The following is a 20125-nucleotide window of genomic DNA, read 5'->3' as shown; positions in this document are numbered from 1 at the left end:
AGAAAGATGGGCAGCAGATCACCACTGGATTTAAGACTTACCCGTCAGTGAGAAACCAGAAGGGAACCTTCACCCTGAGCAGCCAGTTAACCATCACCGAGTCAGAGGGGGAATGCAGCAAAATCAAGTGTGAGGTTCAATACAGCGGCTCAGACAAGAACATTGCAATATTATGTAAGTGTTGGGGAACCTGTGAGAAACAGAAAGGCTGTAATTGACCTGTATAGGGCCTTGGTTATAATACATTTATAGTGCTCTGCATACTTTTGATCCCTGGAAATTCCAGGTTAGTGTCCATTGACCGCAAAGAGCCTGTTAAAATATAAGAACTCATTGTATCTGTTATCAATTTCTTCTGCAAGAAATGGCTAACCTGTGTTTTTTGAAGGCCCTGATCCTGGCTTACTTCCAACTGTTCTCCTCACCGTGAGTTCCCGGGAAGAAATCACAACCAACAAATTTGCCACCGCCGTCTGCTCAATCGTCGATTTCCGTCCAAAGTCAATGACCGTGAAGTGGCTGAAGAATGGACAACCCATGGAGTCAGGAATTGTCACCTCTCCCGCCTTTGAAGTGAAGGGGACCTTCTCGGCGACCAGTCGGCTGAATGTCTCCGCTGGGGAATGGTTCACCGACGCGGTCTATACCTGTCAGGTCACTCACCAAGGGGTCACCCAAAGTCGAAACGCCACCAAGTGTGAGGGTAAGAAATACAAACCGAGGGAGCAATAGATCATTCTGCTCTCCGATGTTAATCAAATCAGGAATTTATTGGAGTTCGTAGACGGAACAACTTCTAATTTACTATCATGTAGTTATTGTTTAATTCCGATGTAAGGGCTGCATTCGGATTGTTCACCATTCAGGATTTTATCACGTCACGTCTCTGCATTGACGTCACAGAGTGAGTGAGGTGGACTTGACATTAGCTTTACCATGAGTCAGCTGATCATATTTGGAGAGGCAGAAGGTGTCTGGAACCCTTCACTGGTAACAGCTTCGGGATAGAGTGTTTGAAAGTGCATCCACCCTATTTATAAAACGACTTTCAGTACTGCATTCCAGGGCCCAGGAATGGTACATTTGTAATGGGACTGGGGCAACATAGATTCATGAGAATGTTACCGGGGCTGAAGGACTTAAGTTATGAGAACGATTTACACAGACCAAGCTGGTTTTCCATTGTGTAAAGAAGATTAAAGACGATAGTTAGAGGTTGATATGTCCAAGGTGATTTATTCTCCTTCAGGGAGTGAAGGCTGAATACTGCTGTCCTGATTCTGAATGTGAAACTTTGGTTGATCTTCATTTCTGTCTCACAGATGATTCCCACTGCCCCAACGACCCCACAATTACTCTACTGCCACCGCCAATAGAACAGGTCTTACTGGAGGCGACCGTGACATTAACCTGCATCGTTTCTAATGCTCCTTATGGAGTCCTCGTGTCCTGGACACAAGAGAAGAAGCCTTTGAAATCAGAGATCGCCGTCCAACCGGGAGCGGATCCTGACAGCGTGGTCAGCAACGTAAACATCTCGACACAAGCCTGGCTGAGTGGGGCTGAGTTCTACTGCGTGGTGAGCCATCAGGATCTGCCGACTCCTTTAAGAAGTTCCATCCACAAGGAACAAGGTGAGCGGTGAGATTGAAGCAATAAGTGAGCCATTGTGTCTATTTCCAGGCTAAGTGCTAGGGTCAACATTTAGAATCCAGTGTATTAATGGTCTCATATGATTGGCAATTTCACTAATTAAACGTTCTGGGCCTGTAGACTTTAAGGGGAAAATTGATAAGTAAATGTAGGAACAATGAATTGAAGGCTGTGCTATTGGATTTAGATGAAGAAAGGTGGAAGGAGCTTGGTGTGGAGCTTAAACACCAGCACAGACCAGGTGGACCGAATGACCTGTTTCTGTGCTGTGAACTTTAAGCAGCTTTCCAATCCAACTCCTTAAGTTCTCAGATAAAAGGATTGTATCTGTAAGATGTTGGATTCGGGGGCCAAAATCCCGAAAAGGACAGTCAGCTGGTCATCAGGAAATTTAAGATTTTTTAAAAGTTTATTAGGAAACAACAGTTTAGGCTGATGCAGGAATTCATTGGACCGAAAAAGTATACGACGGATGACAGCTGACAGCAGTTTACTGGTCCCAGGCGGCGGACAAATGGTTGGCACAAAGTGAATTGATCTCACCTTCCTCCTCCTCCTTGGCCGTTTTGAGGAAGGCAGCTGCCACCGGGCACTGCAGCCTCACCATGGCACCTCACCAGCATATGACCCCACCAGGACCTAGGCCCTTTGCCTGAGCACTTGTTAATATAACCTTTCTCTGGGGGCTATTAACTTATCCAGTGTCAATTACCAATGCAAACTCTTCTCACCAAAGGTTACAGGACATATACCCAAACTGCCAGGGTGGCTACCACATCCCCAACTTCCTGTTCGCCCCCCTGCTCGAGGTCAGATTTTAAGTTTACATCATGCTGATGCTCACATCCTGGTCCTTTCTAAACATTTGCATAGATGAGGGGGTGCACAAGACTACAGCCTCCCAATTCAGGAGTGTCAACATGGCAGCCTGAACTGAGACTGTTTAGAGGTCAAAGTGTTTAGAAATCCTGTTTCCAGAGAGAATCCATACTATTTAGCAACCCTTTAAAGGTTCATTATTATCCAGAAAATAGCAGCTTTTGAAGACCCCCATTTCTTAGACAACCAACCCTGCTCCGAGCTGGAAAACCAGATAGATCCCAAATTGGAAAATGGAAACTTTTAAGATTCAATACAAATCGCATTTCTCTCACATCTAAGCAGCGTTTTTTTTGGCTCTGAAATTGTCCAGTTTATTAACAGTTATTGTAATTTTTATGCAGGTTTTCTGCGAGAACCGTCCGTGTCTGTCCTGCTGCCCTCGGCAGAAGATGTCTCCGCTCAGAGATTCGTCTCCCTCAGCTGCTTAGTGAGAGGTTTCTCACCCCGAGAGATCTTCGTCAAGTGGACCGTCAATGACAAGCCGGTGAATCCCGGGAACTACAAGAACACCGGGGTGGTGGCGGAGAACGGCAATAGCTCCTTCTTCATGTACAGCCTGTTATCCATTGCAGCGGAGGAGTGGGCCAGCGGCGCTTCTTACTCCTGTGTGGTGGGACATGAAGCGATCCCCTTGAAGATCATCAACAGAACGGTTGATAAATCCAGTGGTAAACCGAGTTTTGTGAATATTTCCCTTGCACTGATGGACACCGTTAATTCATGTCAATGAGAATCTCTCGGTTACATTTCAAACTTCAATAAAAAAAATAATAAAGTCCTTTTCTCCAATCGTGATTTAAATGCACAGTCGCTTAATTAATTTTGTTTTCTACTTTTGCTAATGTTAGAGCTGTTTAGTTAAAATCGGATATTTCCAGGGCTCAGAACCAAGTCTTGTACACCCAGTGCTCCCAGCTCAGATGCATCCTGGGTTAGAGACAGAGTAAAGCTCATTCATAACGGGATTCTGCAAAATAACATCACCAACTCTCCTCCCACTGAGGAGAAATCTGACAATTTCCCATTTCCGGCAAACAAACTCAGCACATTTAGATCTCGGTGTTGCTGCTTCTCTTATTGTCCAATCCTTTAAAATGGATATCAGCTTTAAGTTGCTGCATCGCACCCACTGGGAATTGAAGTGAGGGTCACACAGAAACATGTCCCAACAATGCCCCATCAGAGAGAGGGGGAAGAAAAATTGTTAACCCACTGTACCCCCCACTTCCCCAACAGAGAGAGGGGGAGGAGAAATTGTTAACCCACTGCACCCCCTCACTTCCCCAACAGAGAGAGGGGGAGGAGAAATTATTAACCCACTGTACCCCCACTTCTCCAACAGAGAGAGGGGGAAGGGAAATTGTTAACCCACTGTACCCCCATTTCCCCGACAGAGAGAGGCAGAATGGAAATTGTTAACCCACTATACCACCACTTCACTAACAGAGAGAGGGGGAAGGGAAATTGTTAACCCACTGTACCCCCACTTCACTAACAGAGAGAGGGGGAAGGGAAATCGTTAACCCGCTACACCTCCACTTCCCCAACAGAGAGAGGGGGAAGGGAAATTATTAACCCCCTGTACCTCCGCTTCCCCAACAGAGAAAACTGAAAGGAAAATTTTTAGCCAATTTTACCTCCACTTGCTAAACAGAAAGACGAGGAAGGCCATTAGTTAACCCGGTGTGTCTCCACCTTCTCAGCAGAGAGAACCGAAAGGGGAATAGCTTAGCCAAGCAGACGGAGCAAAACTATTAACTCACTGGACTCTCAGTCCCCGAGCAGAGAATCTGGAAGGGAACGGGCCTCTACTGTCAGGACCCAGTTACCAACAGCAGAAGTCGGCTTCTAGCTTACTGGCCACAGGTTTTAAAGTCCCATCATGCTAAAAATGTTGTAAAATCTATATTTATGCAACATAATTTTAAGAAGTTTTCACACTCTTGTTCCTGTTAATCTTATGCTAAGATTGATTTCCCATCATCCGAATCTAAACTGATGATTAAATCCTCCCTGGGTTGTTCACGGTTCTGCCCCTGAATTTTATGAGGCAGATGGTTGATTGTTTGCATTCGTTCACCTGATATCACCTTGCACCTCACAGAAAACACGTTTATACAGAACATTGAAAATATTCACCAAAATTTTCACTATCAGGGCCAGACTCGATCGTTGGGACCTGGTGAAACACTGAAAAATAGTAAAAATACACACACGGGACACAAATGGACGCACACAAACATACATACATACACACATAGGCACAGACACGCAGACACAAACACACACAGTACAGGCAGACACACACACATACATACATAGGCACACACACACACACAGGCACAGACACACACACAAACACGGGCAGACACACAAACACACACACATAGACAAATATACATTTGCACACACACAAACACAGGCACAGACAGACACACACGCACACACAATCACACATAAACACAAATACACACACAAATGCAGGCACAGGAACACACATATACACAATCACACACACACACACAAATACACACGTGCACACACACATACACACACACTCACACACATATACACAATCTCACACACACAAACAGATAAAACCAGACAAGCAGACTCATACAAGGACACAAATATGCATTATCACACATTCACAATGACAGAAATACAGACAAAAAGACACACATTATCATACACATTAAAACAAGCACATGGATACACATGAACACATGCACACACATCAGCAGACGACACCCAGACAGACAAAAACATAGAGGAACAGACTAACACATTCACAGGCACACATGTAGACACAAACATGAAACACGCTTATACACACGAGAACACAAAAAACACACGTTAGTACGTTTGAAAACATAAACACACATTGATACATAGTTTTAAATATCCATCAACACACAAATGCACACATTAAAAACTCTCTCTTTCTCTCTCACACACACACGCTGTGACACAGACATTAATATGCTGACACTTACGTGGAACACAAAAAGAAACATTAATACATATTAGCAGACAAGAACGCATAAACACACATTAACACAGATAGTAATAAATAAACATGGATATCAATACATAAACACACACAATAACACACTCATACATACACATTGGCAAAAAAAACAAAATATACATGCAGACGCAGACACAAAAATGCACAAGTCAGCACTCATTGGCAAATGAACACACCTCAATACTCATACACACATATGGACACAGAAACAAAGAGTGATGCAAGGCACGATATACTCATGCACACATACATAAAAGCTAAAGCATGACACAAACGCCAGGCTATTGAAGAAGGTTTAATTCAAATGCACTTTTTTAACCGACGTATCCTCCGGCAATTGTCCATATTACATAATGATCCGAAAAGCACACTGAAACAATGTTCTTACTGAGAATCTGATTTAAGTTAATGACGCACCAAACATTCCCATCACAAATAGACAAACAAGATGGAACTCACATCCGAGATTTTAAAAAGCAACGTTCACAGTTTCCAAATAAGTTGCTCAGTGAATCTCTCTTGATATCCATCATAATATTCTCCAATAATAGATCGTACGAAATTGTTCGAAAATAAAATGATATTGGAGATAATTTTCTATATTTTCAGACTCGGACTATACGAGGATTGTAAAGCAAGAACAGCTGTGGAGATAGTTACATAGATAGGTTGCTGAAATTCACGAGCTTAACAGTAGATATATATTGAACATTAAATTAGAGAATACATTAATAACTTAGGAAAGAGTAAAGAGTATATTTTTAAAAGATATCCTAGATTAATAAGTAACCAAATTATATTTTCTCGGTTATATCCTCGCAGATTCCACAGATCGCCCCTGGATTGAAGACTCTGAGGATGATAACGGCAACATCTGGACAACAGCTTCCACATTCATCATCCTGTTCTTCCTGAGCATTTTCTACAGCACTGCCGTCACTCTGGTGAACGTCAGAAGATTCAATCCACTCACACTTCAAACTGACAGAAGCGGTTTGAAAAATCTCTCAATGTTTCATTGATTAAAACACGAATATAAATGTCCCACATTCTAAACATCTGCTTCATTATTTTATCCTCTTTTGCAGATCAAGTGACCAGTTGAATGTTGGACACCGTAGATTTTCCTCAGCCGTTTATTGAGATCTCTGTATTACGAATTTAAAATATGTCCTCCCGGTGAATCTAAAAATGAAATACCTTCAGTTCATGTTTCCGAATTTGTAACTAAGACAGTCATGGACGGTATTTCCGCTTCTCTGTTTGAAATGTGCGAGATAATTATGGCTGTGTTGTAATTGTAGCTTATAATTCCCCAGTAGTTTAAATTCCATGTGTAAATAAGTAGCTTTTCTCATTCCTCATTCACAATTATTCCCTTCCCTTTATGTTGAGCTCCTGTTTTCTCTTTCTGGTCCCTGTTACAGCTGTACATACAGTTGGCAGCTCAGAGCGAACGTGTTCTGTTCTCAGCGTGACTCAGTCATCATATTCAGTCCAGTTGACTTTAAAATAAACTTTTCTGTAAAATGTTCTCCGAAATTGTTAATAAATCATGAATGTGAAACGAACTGACTTTGCTGAACTCCTTTCCCCCAGGCCCATCGACACCGCTCCATTTCCCCTATTACACTGTTTCCTCCCCTTTCCCAGATTTTTTTGAACCATTCCTGTTTGGGATGTGAATCAAAAACAGAAAATGCTGGAAAAACTCAGCAGGCCCAACAGCATCTGTGGAGAAAAAAAAAGAGTTAACGCTTCGAGTCCTCATGACTCTTCTTCAGAGCCCAAGGTCCTTCAGTGAAAGAGTCACTGCGCCATCCAGCGACCCATCGGTGTTACTACACCTTTACCTCTACCTTTATATGGCAAACTTCAGAGCCAGGATGATTGCACAGCGAGGGGAACCTCGGTGATTTCACTCATACTCAGGCCTGTCACAGTCACATGTCAGGTAATTGTAAACAGCAGGGATCTGCTTCACCAGAGGCCCATACAGGACAGTATATGGAGGACGAAAGTTTCCTTTAAGTGTCCCATCTAACACTCCCAGGGTCGGTGCAGCAGGGGTTAGATAGGGAATAAAAGTTTTTTTTTTATCTCTTTACCCTTTCATGAGGTGTGGGTGTCGCTGGCAAGGCCTCCCAGAACAGCCCGGCTTCCAAGGCCATTTCAGAGGGCAGTTAAGTGTCAGTCAGGTTGCTGTCGACCTGGAATCACATGTCGACCAGGCTGGGTAAGGATGGCAGATTTCCTTCACTAAAGGACATTAGTGCAGCAGATGGATTTTTACGACAATCGGTGATAGTTGTCATGGTCACCATTACTGAGGCTAGTTTTCAATCCCAGGTTTTAATAATTGAATTCACATTCCAGCAGCTGCCATGTTGGGATTTGAACCCATGCGCCCAGAGCATTCGCCTGGACTCTCTCCACCTTGTCCAATTAAACACTCACAAGGCAGAGAAGTCACAATCCACCTTCTCAATGCAATTAGGGACGGGCAATAAATGCTGGCCCAGACAGCCACGCCCACATCGCATAAATGAATAACAAAAAATACATAAATACCGCAGACTGAACCGTTAACACAAACCATGGGAAGATTCCTAGAGACTAGGGCTGATCTGACACAAACACATTATCGAGCAGTAATCCTGCAAATTATTACCACAGTTTGGGGCTTATTAGGAACACCAGGGACCACAAATCGTGGAAATTCCCAGGCCCTGCGGCCTGCCAGGCGCAACAAACAACTGAATTCACGGAACATCACCCCAGGGATCCTTTCTCCCTGCTCCATTCTCTCTCATACCTTTCTTCTGAACTCACTGAACATCACCCCAGGGATACTCTCTCCCTTCTCCATTCATTCTGATACCATCCTCCTGAACTCACTGAAGATCACCCCAAGGATCCTCTCTCCCTGCTCCATTCCCTCTGATACCATCCTCCTGAACTGACTGAACATCACTCCAGGGATCCTCTCTCTGCTCCATTTCCAGGCCTGCTGTTATCTAGTAACCTCCCACACAAATAGTTTTCGAATATTTATTTTTGTAAATGGGATAAATTAGATCAAACATGTGCATAACATCCAGCCCATTAGAAATATTGGGTTCAAAACAACAAATTTAAATTGATTCTATGATTGCACATATAGAACTGGAACACACCATCGCACCGAGTGAATCCACTGTCAGTTTACATGTTGCTCAGTGAAAATTTCAATCATCCTTGACTTTTTGGCATTTGCGCACTGAGCCGCGAAGCAGTCTGGACTCAAAGAACATGTGAACATATGAACTCGGAGCAGGAGTAGGATACTCGGCCCTTCAAGCCTTCTCCGCCATTCAATAAGATCACGGCTGATCTGATTGAAACCTGCTGCTTACCCCGATCACCTTTCACCCCCTTGTTGATCAAGAATCAATCTAGCTCTGCCTTAAAAATATTCAAAGACTCTGCTTCCACTGCCTTTTGAAGGAGAGAGTTACTAGTACTCACGACCCTGTGAGAAAAAACTTCTTTCATCTCTGTCTTAAATGAGCGACCCCTTATTTTTAAAGTGACCCCTAGTTCTAAATTTTCCCACAAGACGAAAGATCCTCTCCACATCCACCCTGTCAAGACCCCTCGGGATCTGAAAGATTTCGATCAAGTCGCCTCTTAGCCTTCTAACTCCAACGGATGCAGGCCTAGCCTGCCACCTTTCCTCATAAGACAAGCCGCCCATTCTTGCTATTAGTTCAGTAAGCCTTCTCTGAACTGCTTCTAACGCATTTACATTTTCCTTAAATAAGGAGGCCAATACTCTACACAGTACTCCTGATATCACTGTCCTGTACAACTGAAGTATAACCTTCTTACTTCAATTCCCCTCACAGCAAATGATAACGATCTATTAGCTTTCCTAATTACTTGTTGTGCCTAAATAGTTCAGCAATTTTTCAATTTCTGTCAGACCTTCGTAATAGCTTTGCACATCTGGAAAGTATTCTCCCATGTTCTCTCCTTGTTACCCTGACGTATCTAAATCTCTTCACAACCGAGATACTCCTCCCCACAGTTTACATTTCCACCGCTTCCATCAGCTAAACTTTATCCACAGGCACCAGCAGGGATCGAACTCACGGCATCTGGTTTGATAAGTCCACTATTTTAACCATGGGTTACGCCAACAGCGCCAGAAAGGTTAAGGCCTTCTTCCAACTTTTAAACCTACTGTTATTCTCTGTGCCATTTACTATGAAGATGCACAACGAAAGTGAGTAAAGTTTATGATGGTAAAAATGCATTCATCCCCCTCAGGGAACTGAATCACATTGACACATGCAGAGGAACACACACAGACATAGACACCGATAGTGACAGCGGCCTAAGGGGAGACAAACATCCAGAAATCAAGGATGTCACCAAATTGGCTCCGTTTTTGTTCCATTTCCAACTGCAAATTTGGTGAATGCCAAGGGATGAACGTAAATGAAAAATACAGGGAAGCGTTTGAAAGGTTTTTTAGTCCAGTTAATAGATAATCATTTCTGTAACTCATTCTTAAAACAGGAACAGTGAGAAATGTAAACTACTAAATGTAGCTTGCAGGTTCAAAATGTCGGATTTTCACCTGTACCAGGAAACTCTAAAGGGTTTCAAACCCATTACATAAGCAAGTCAGTTCCGTACATCGTCGCCATGTACCTTTTAATGTTCTGTACATAAAACGACAGAGGGTTTACAGAAGGGAATGAAGAAATGCAGCCCCATCTATTCCTGGCTGTCCTGCAATTTCTGCTGCCTCTCCTCGATCTTTCCGCCAGAATGGAGCACTGCACACCGAACACACACAGGGGGGACATGATTGAGGTGCATAAAATTATGAGGGGCATAATAGGGCACACAGGAACGAACTTATCCCCTTGGTGGACGGATTTTAAGGTAGAGGGTAGGAAGTTTAGAGGGGATGCGAGGAAGAATTTTCTCACCCAGAGGGTGGTGGGAATCTGGAACTCACTGCCTGAAAGGGTGATCGAGGCAGAAACCCTCATAACATTTAAGAAGTATTTGGATTGGAATAATTAGGTATTTGTTTGATCGGCGCAGACTCAATGGGCCGAAGGGCCTTTTTCTGTGCTGCAGCCCTCTCCAACTCAATGACTGAAGGGGATGGCAAAATTGATTGAAAATACGGACAGTCTGAAACTCTGGCAGCGATGGGATTTCAAGCCACGCCTCCATACAGACTGAAACTTAAATCCAGCGCCCTAGACCGCTCGGCCACTGCGACGTCTAAAATTGTCATTGCCTTGACTGGAAATTTCAAACGCCGTCCACTTTGTAACGCTCAGTAACTGAACGGCCTCCAATGTAAAAACATCTCGAAAGAAACAATCTCCTCTTGCATCTTCCCTACCTGCTTTTTCTCCCTGAACCTTTTTAATGTGAAGCTACACAACTAATGTGAATGAAGTTTGCGATGGTAAAAATGCGTCCACCCCCTCGTGGAACTGAACCGAATTGATATATTCCAGATACGAACCACTCGCTGTGCAACATAGAAGCCCCTTTAAAATTGTAACCTTAATTTTCAGTTTCCTCTCCTCTCCGGCCAAAATGAATCGCTTCACACTTCCGGATCTTAAATTTCAGCTGCCACTTGTCCGTCCAAATGGATTTGTTGAAGAACCCGAAAGGAGAACCGACTCAAACTTGGAATGAACGAGTGAGAATGAAGGAAGAGACGTGACGAGTTTTATAGATCCCGGGGGAAAGAGACTCCGGGATTAGTTCATTGTGACAGTTCACACAGCAACAAGAAAACAACATTCCCTGATGAGGGCCAAACCCGGGCGGCAGGAGCGGGAGCGCCGAATATCAGCGTTTAGTTAAAACACAGAAAACTTGTTCAGCCAATAACTGCATCGAGTGTGTTCGACATGAACATGAAGTGAACAGTGAGGGGAAATAGTGCCACAAGCTGCGGATGTACAACTTTCAATTTCCAAACCCACCAACAGAATCAATGCGGCTTCTCTGAAACTTTCAAGACAAATATTGATCCTTTATAAGGTGCCGTTCCCAGAACTATCCACAGTCCTCCAGGTGTGATCTAACCAGGGCTTTATGCAGCTGCAGCAAACCTTTCCCTCTTTTCTATAACAGCCTCTGTAACAGGTTGTACAGCAAGGGGAATTAGATTGTATAGAGCGACTGAGAAAAACGAGGACATGCTTGATCTGAATCAATCTCTTTGGAAAGTTCGGTATGAAATCAGCTGCATAAATACATTTTTGGTTCAAAAATTATATCGGAATCTAAAGTCCAACTCTTAATGTCTTTGGGTCTGGGAAACTTTGTTAATGATCACACAGTGCGCATGGGCACTGCAGAAACTCCTGCTCCTCTTTCAATATTGTTTCTCTTCACTCAGAGTTTTCAAAAGGGAACTGAAAAGGGAGAAAAATCAGGGTTATGGAAGAAGAGAAGGAAATTAGGGCGAATTGGAAAGCTCTTTGTAAAAAACTGACATAGACACGATGGGCCGAATTGTCTCCTAATGCGCTGTGTCATTTGAAGATGACATTGCTAAATCAGTCTGATTCCAGAATTACTGATTGTAGCAGCTGAATTCCATTTCTTCAAAACAAAGACCCAAAGTGCTGCTGCATGACCGCGCAGGTTAACATTGCGGACAGTCCATTGGGTTTCGGCAGCGGAGTGATTCTGTCGTGTGGTGCTTATCACGTTCGCCAAACACACAAAAGGACCCCGGTTTGAAATTGGACAGAAACATTATCAAAACCTGTACATGTAAATGTGAAGAGAAGTTCGATAATTCACTTGTGTTGTTAAATATTAAATACAGTATCGTACGGCCACGTGGCAATTGCTCTTCCAGATGCGCTGAAAAACATCCCACAAACGAAAAAGAAGCACATTTCATCACACACGAAACAGTAAAGTTTATGAACCATTTTCAACTGTCACTCGGTAGACCTATTAGCAGTTTGCTTACATACTTACTCCCCGTCTCAAAGATGGCTAATAGCAATGAGTGCTCCTAAAGACTAGCAAGACAAGCGATACTGTAATTGAAACCGAGGAAATGGCAGATATGCCACAGAATCACTTTGTATCGGGCTTCAGAATAGAGGAAGAGGAAAAACTACCAGGGAACCGAGGAAGCCACGACTCGGTGCAGGTCTAGTGACATCCCTCCTTTCATATTCAGTACGGAAAAAAGAGACATGAACGGGATGTAGGCGCCAGAATGTAAAAGATGCCATGAGCCTATTTGAAAGAAGTGCAGGGGATTTCTCCCCGCTTCCTGGTCAATGTTTATCCCTCAATCAACGTCACAAAGACACATTCTCCGCTCATTATGACGTTAATGTTTGTGGGAGTTTGCTGAGCGGTGATTGGCAGCCGTGTTTCCGATATTGCCACAATGACGACACTCCACAATGTCCTTCATTGACTGGAAAGCGATTTGAGACATCCGCTGGTCGGGAAAGGTGCTATATAAATGCAAGCCTGTCTTTATTTAATTATCAGAAACTCCAATCCTCTGGTGACTGACCCTCGAGAGTGGAAACAGTTTCTCCCTAACTGCTCTATCAAACCGCCCGCCGCCGATCCCTTCCTCAGCCCAATAATTTTAAACAACACCATGAAAACTCAGTTTAACCTGCCTTGCTCTAAAGAAAACGATCCCGGCCTTTATAGTCTCTCTACAAAACTGAATGTGTTCACCCCTGAACATGGTGCAAGGCGGAACATTGTGACGAGATTTTGGAAAATGTTGTTCGTTGGCAGGTGGAAAAATGGAGGAGGAACCAAAGCAGGAAACCCAGTCTCCAGTTCTGTGAATATTTACAAACTCTTTAGGAAACGGAATCAGGGGAGAATGAAGGGTGAGCTGTCCGACTGACCAGGGCCTATCCGGAATGTTAAGCCATGCTGTCATGCAGCAGCACTCTGGGTCTCTGTTTCGGTGAAATGGAATTCAGCTGGTATTATCAGGGATGCTGCAGAAAGATTCATATAACAATGTAATCATAAAACGGCAAAGCACCATGTATCTATTCAATGGCATACGGGGCCCTTCCATAATCCTCTCTCGATCAGCTTTTTTAAGAGCAAACGAATTAATCTCAGTTTCCTTCCCTCTTTTAGTAAACCTGTTATTATTCTGAATATCAATTAATTGCACAATTCCCTTTTGAAAAAGGAGATTCTGCAGATTCCATGCCTAGTTTACCTCAATTAACACTGTTTCCCTCACCCAATGCCATGAAGATTTAGACTAGTGCTTCTTACATAGCTATGCATATGAACATTATTTACTTTTTCTGTTGATTTCATATCGAATTGACAAAAGTGCTTATTTTTCTGATCAAACATCTCATTATTTCTGAGTTGATTTATACAATCTAATTACATTTTTTCCACAAACCGCTAATCGAGGGTGTTATATCACAGTGGGAAATCATTGTTACAGTTCAACAGAGCCCTGCCATGATCAAAGGCTGGCATAGTTTGTTTCGTTTATTTGGTTTAAAATGCATTTGTTCTGGGAAGGTATCTTACAGAATACATATTTGTTTAGGAAAAAGTGATGATCTACCAGAATGTTTGGAGGATTCCAATGGTTAGACTGAGAGGTCATGTCATTTGTTACAGGAAGACAACTCTTGGTTTCCACCTGGTGCCTCAGTTTGTTTGAATTTCAAAATGCAGAAGGCTCGGTCCAGCAAATGTCTTAGGCAGCAATGCTTTCCGCTCAATCATTATGAACACACTTCTCCTCAGCAGAAGAAATTCAACAAACTTTTCTCAGCAATTTTTTTACCTTATTCACCATTCAGTATTAATGTATTTGATATTGATGCCCTTGGTTGACTTGAGGCTCTCTGAAATAGACAGCATCGAATTGCAAACTTGACTGGCAAACAAAAGAATGTAAGTCACCAGGTAATGCATTTGATATGGGTCTGATTTGAGATGTAGTATAACAGTCAGCATTTCAACAAAATCAAAGAATTTTACAGGGAACAGGCTTGAGAATGATGCGTTAATTAGATCTGAACCCTCTTTGTCTGTATTTATGAGCACACATTACACTGAGACACCTTTGACATGGTGAGTAACTTTCTTAAGCTGCATCGAAAGATCCATTGATTTATCTTGTTGACTAAACGAACTGCTAATATGTGAGCGCAGTGAAATACGAACATCTATCCACTCAAATGTGTCATGGAATCTCAGCACGTGCTGATTTTGCTGCATTCATTTTGTGACCTCGGTGAGAGCAAATATTGCCTGCAACATGGGAGATTCAGGTAAGCTTCAACGACTCAAATCATCCTCACTATTTAATGAGTAAGTTTTCATAATGTTTCTACCCGGTTTCGAACCGGGGACCTTTCGCGTGTGAGGCGAACGTGATAACCACTACACTACAGAAACTGCCACAGTTTGAATGATCCTGTCCGGAATGCTAAACTGCGCTGTAACTCAGCAGCAATCTGGGTCTATATTGCGGAGAAATGGAATACAGCTGCTGTTCTCAGGAACGCTGCAGCGAGACTGATGTAACAATGTCATCATAAAATGGCCTAGCACCATGTATCCATATAATGGCAAAAGAGTCCCTTCTAACATCCGAACTCACGTCTCTTTTTTAACGAGAAAACTAATTCATCACAATTTGCTTCTCTCTCTAAATGATCTATTTCTTCTCCCTTTCATTAAATTACTCAATTCTCTTTTGAAAAAGTCGTTACTGCAGAATCCATGCCTGGTTTGCCTTAATTCACAAGGTTCACATGACGATTTGGACTTGGGTTCCTAATATACTTCACCAGATGAACATGTAATTATGCAATTGATCTGATACCGAATTTGCGAAAGTGTTATTTTTAACCTTACTATTTTTACAATCTTATTACTTTTGCTCCATACCCCTTCAACCGAGGGTGCGATATTACAGAGGAAAATGTTTGTTCCGGAGTTTAACAGGGCCCTGCCAAGATCGCGTGCTTCAATTGTTCGTTTACTTCATTTGGTTTGAAATAATTTTGTTCCTGGACCGGAATCTAACAGAGGACAAATATTTGTGGAACAAACAGGGCAGTGCTGAGCTACCAGGCTGTTTGGAGGTTTCCAATGGTTGGACTGAGGGTCTATGTCACTTGTTGCAGGGAAGCAACTGTTGATTTCACCCTGGTGCCTCAGCTTGTTTTGAATTTCAAAATGTAGACGTGTCCGTCCAGCAAATGTCTCCGGGTGCAATGCTTTCTGCTCAATCATTAGGAACATCCTTCTCATCCTTGGAAGACGAAATTAAAGAAACTCAGTATTTGTTCCATTATTCTATATTTAATATTCATATTTTATCTGTTATTGATGCCTTCGTCTGAATTGAGACTCTCTGAAATATACACCAGCCCCGAATTGCAAACATGACTGATAGACGAAAGAATGTCAGTCAACAGGGAATGCAAATCATATGGTGCTCATTTGAAATAGAGCACAATTAGCTTTTAAACAAAATCCAAGAATTTTATTGGGAACAGGCTTGAGAATGATGCGTTAATTAGATCTGATCACTCTTTGTCTGTCTTTGTGAGCACACGTTACAATGAGACACCTTTGACATGGTGAGTAACTGTTAAGCTGCATCGAAAGACGTACTGACTTTGCTGCAGATAAAAGCAAAAAACTGCGGGTGCTGGAAATCCAAAACAAAAATAAAAATACCTGGAAAAACTCAGCAGGCCTGGCAGCATTTGCGGAGAGGAACATAGTTAACGTTTCGAGTCCGTATGATTCTTCAACAGAACTAAGTAAAAATAGAAAAGAGGTGATATATAAAATCGCATCTCTCTTATATATTTCACCTCTTTTCTATTTATTAACTGTTTTCCTCTCCGCAGATGCTGCCCGGTCTGCTGAGTTTATGCGGGTATTCTGATTTTGCTGCACGTGTTTTATGACCTCGGTGAGAGCAAATGCATTATGCCTGCAACATTGGAGATTCAGGTAAGCTTCAACGATGCAAATTATCCTCACAATTTAATGAGTAAGTTTTCATAATGTTCCTGCCCGGTTTCGAACCGCGGACCTTTCGCGTGTTAGGCGAACGTGATAACCACTACACTACAGAAACTGCCGTGGTGTTATTGAGCCTGTCTGGCATGCTAAACTGCGCTGTAACGCTGCAGCAATCTGAGACTCTGTTGCGGAGAAATTAAGTACAGCTGCGATTCTCAGGAACGCTGCAGCGAGACTGATGTAACAATGTCATCATAAAATGGCCTAGCACCATGTATTCATGCAAAGGCATAAGAGGCCCTTCCAACATCCGATCCGAGGCCCCTTTTTAAACGAGCACACTAATTAATCGCAATTTGCTTCTCTCTCTTAATGAACCAGTTTTTCCCTCCCTTTCATGAAATTGCTGAATTCCCTTTTGAAAAAGTCGTTTCTGCAGAATCCATGCCTGGTTTGCCTTAATTCACAAGGTTCACACGACGATTTGGACTTGGGTTCCTAATATACTTCGCCAGATGAACATGATGTAATTATACAATTGATCTCATCGAATTTGCGAAAGTGTTACTTTTTCAACCTTAGTATTTTTACAATCTTATTACTTTTGCTCCACAGCCCTTCAATCGACGGTGCGATATTACAGAGGAAAATATTTGTTCCCGAGTTTAGCAGAGCCCTGCCAAGATCACGTGCTTCAATTGTTCGTTTAATTCATTTGGTTTGAAATAATTTTGTTCCTGGACCGGAATCTTACAGAGGATAAATATTTGTGTCGCAAACAGGGCAGTGCTGAGCTGCCAGAATGTTTGGAGGTTTCCAATGATTGGACTGATCAGGGAAGCTGACAAGCAAGCCTTCAAATCACTGATGATCATCTCTTTACCCGTTACTGCCCTTCAGTTCACTGACACTGCTGACAGGTTTCTCACACAAACTGGTTAGTTTGGTTAACCTTTGGTCACCGGCCATCGAGCCCAGGCCGTGATGGAGAAAGCATTGACTCCGAACCACCCGGGTCCACCATCACCAGCTCCGTGCTGCCCTGTCCATCAGTCTTGTGTCAGTTTATCCATCCTGCCTCGCTCTCTATCACAGATCTTCCCTTTTTTTCTTTTTTACAGAGTGATTCCTGCCTTTTCAATCAGGAAAAGCTGGAAATAGCAGGCAGAGAGAGAAACAGAGTTAATGGTTTTTTTCTTATTCGTTCATGGGATGTGGGCATCACTGGCTAAGCCAGCATTTATTGCCCATCCTTAAATTGCCCATTTTTTCAGGGGGCAGTTAAGAGTCAGCCACATGTAGGCTAGTCCAGGTAAGGACAGCGGATTTCCTTCCCGAAAGGACACTAGTGAACCAGATGGGGTTTTGTAGACTTTTAATTCCAGATTTTTGTTGAATTAAAATTTCACCATCTGCTATGGTTGGACGACTAGAGCATTACCCGAGGTCTCTGAAATACCAGTCCAGTGAAAATACCACTATGCTATATCAAAACTGGTAAATGCTAGATATGTAACAGGTTTGAAACAGATAGAGGAGAGGAGGAAAGAACAAAAGGGAGGTCTGTGATAGGTTGGGAGGGGCAGAGGAGATGGAGGGGGCAGCGGACTGGTATTGTCACTGGACTAGTACTCCAAAGGCCATGGGTAGTGTTTGAATCCCACCATGGCAGGTGGTGAAATTTGAGTTAAAAGTCTAAATGATGAAACCATCAATTGTCATTAAAAACCCATCTGATTCACGAATGTCCTTTAGGAAATCTGCTGTCCTTACCTGGTCAGGCCTACATGTGAATCTAGATGCACAATGATGTGGTTGACTCTGAAATGGCTGAGCAACCCGTTCGGTTCTCAAGAGCAATTAGGAATAGCCAATATAATGTTGGCCCAGTCAGTACTGCCTACATCCCATGAATGAATGAAAAAAGCACAAAAGGGATGATGATGCCATTCTGTATCAATCAGTTCTCTCTGCTCTCAGTTCTGTCCCACACTGAAAACTCTCAATCCTTCCCTTCCATTACCCGGGACAAACATTTCATTGAACAAGCCACACAAGTAACACAGGAAAAGAAATCTTCACTGTGACTTGGATAGTTTCAGGTGCAGTTCCTTAATTTCCCTTCTGTAATTTTATGAATTAGACCATTCTCAACTGGATCCCATCAGATGTGGACCCGATGCTATCAGCCCTCCAGGAAGTGACTATTCTAATTCTGTGACTCTGAGCGGTTCTGTTGGTGCAGGGGCTTGAGTGGAACTTGCCACTTTTAAACTGTCATAAGAGTGTAAGAAATAGGAACAGGACTAGACCATTTGGCCCCTTGAGCCTGCTCCGTCATTCAATAAGATCATGGCTGATCTTCTTGTGTTTCGATTTCCACATTCCCATCTAACCCCGATAGCCTTTGATTCCCTTGCCTAACAAGAATCTATCGACCTCTGCCTTAAAAATATTCAATCATCATTCATTGCATATCAGACCCGCACCTACAAACTGCTCTCCCACTCTTCCAGTGAAGAAAAGAGCAGTTTTCACTCCTAACCCAACAACTGTGATTTTAACAAAGCGGGATGGAGACAGACTCCATTTAAATGCGGTGACACTACCGGAGGAATGGAGAGCTGGGGTTCACTCCGGAAAACAGCAGCAACGTTTAAAGTTAATAATCTGAATCTGTGCTTGGTGTATTAGGAGGTTTGGCCCATATTGGAGTATCTTGCATCCCAGGGATGGGCAGTAACCCGCTGATTGAAGTTGCTATCACTGCTTTCTGTTCGCAGTGGGTGATTGGTGAGGGTGAGGCAAAATCCTACTGCTTTTCCCTGTCTCACTCACGATGGAGCAGGGAAGACAGAAACATTGATGGGTTTGTTGCCCTGTCTGAAATGTAGCTTTGACCGACTGTTCGTGATGGAGATCATGCTGCAGGAGCCTTTAATAAACTTACACACATCAGCTGGCAAGTGCAGGTTTCAGGGAAGCTTTCTGAACCATCAGGACTGGAAATGGAAACAAGTGGAAGATTCTGTCTAGTTTCAGTGTGTACAGACTGTAGAGGGGAAGAGCTAATGTCACATGGCTGTAAGGTATTACATACAGTTAATATTTAACAATAAAGATGAATTATTGCTCACACTTAAAATATGTTTTGGTAATGCTTCTGCCTGGTTTCAAACAGGGGACCCAGGAACTCTAGTTCATATTTCTTCTGATTGATAATCAATGTATATCAATAAACCTGTAGCAGACCTATATACTCTGCATTTTAATTGGATTTATCAGATGTGTGCACCACTATGAGCTGGGTTGTGGACTGTAATGTCTTCACTCTTCTCTGGTGATCTTCTCCAGAAAGGCTGGTGTAGATAGAATCACTTGGTCTGCAAGATACAGTCACTGTGAGAATGATAATGGAACAATTTTCTGACAAATGTTCAGGAACACCCGATCACTTACCAAGTGATTATGTAAAAATCTAATTCATATAATCACAACCACTGCCGA

General features: G+C 42.8%; 2 non-coding genes and 1 gene segment (V, D, J or C); 1 reads left to right on the top strand and 2 right to left on the bottom strand.

The window, feature by feature from the left end:
* The first annotated feature begins 237 nt into the window (after positions 1-237).
* On the top strand, positions 238-3328 carry LOC144698182 (Ig heavy chain C region-like). The segment is given in 3 exon segments: positions 238-703; positions 1323-1634; positions 2877-3328. Coding segments are annotated over 3 exon segments (900 nt in total).
* An 11630-nt stretch (positions 3329-14958) lies between these two features.
* Positions 14959-15031, bottom strand: trnav-cac (transfer RNA valine (anticodon CAC)). The gene has a single exon. It is a non-coding gene; the product is annotated as a tRNA-Val (tRNA).
* A 1629-nt stretch (positions 15032-16660) lies between these two features.
* Positions 16661-16733, bottom strand: trnav-aac (transfer RNA valine (anticodon AAC)). Its single transcript has one exon. It is a non-coding gene; the product is annotated as a tRNA-Val (tRNA).
* Between the last annotated feature and the right edge of the window lie 3392 nt (positions 16734-20125).

Source organism: Cetorhinus maximus, chromosome 23, assembly GCF_964194155.1.
Source record: "Cetorhinus maximus chromosome 23, sCetMax3.hap1.1, whole genome shotgun sequence".
Lineage (NCBI taxonomy): Eukaryota > Metazoa > Chordata > Chondrichthyes > Lamniformes > Cetorhinidae > Cetorhinus > Cetorhinus maximus.
The sequence above is the reverse complement of the archived record's forward strand: the minus strand, read 5'-3'. Positions and strand labels throughout refer to the sequence as shown.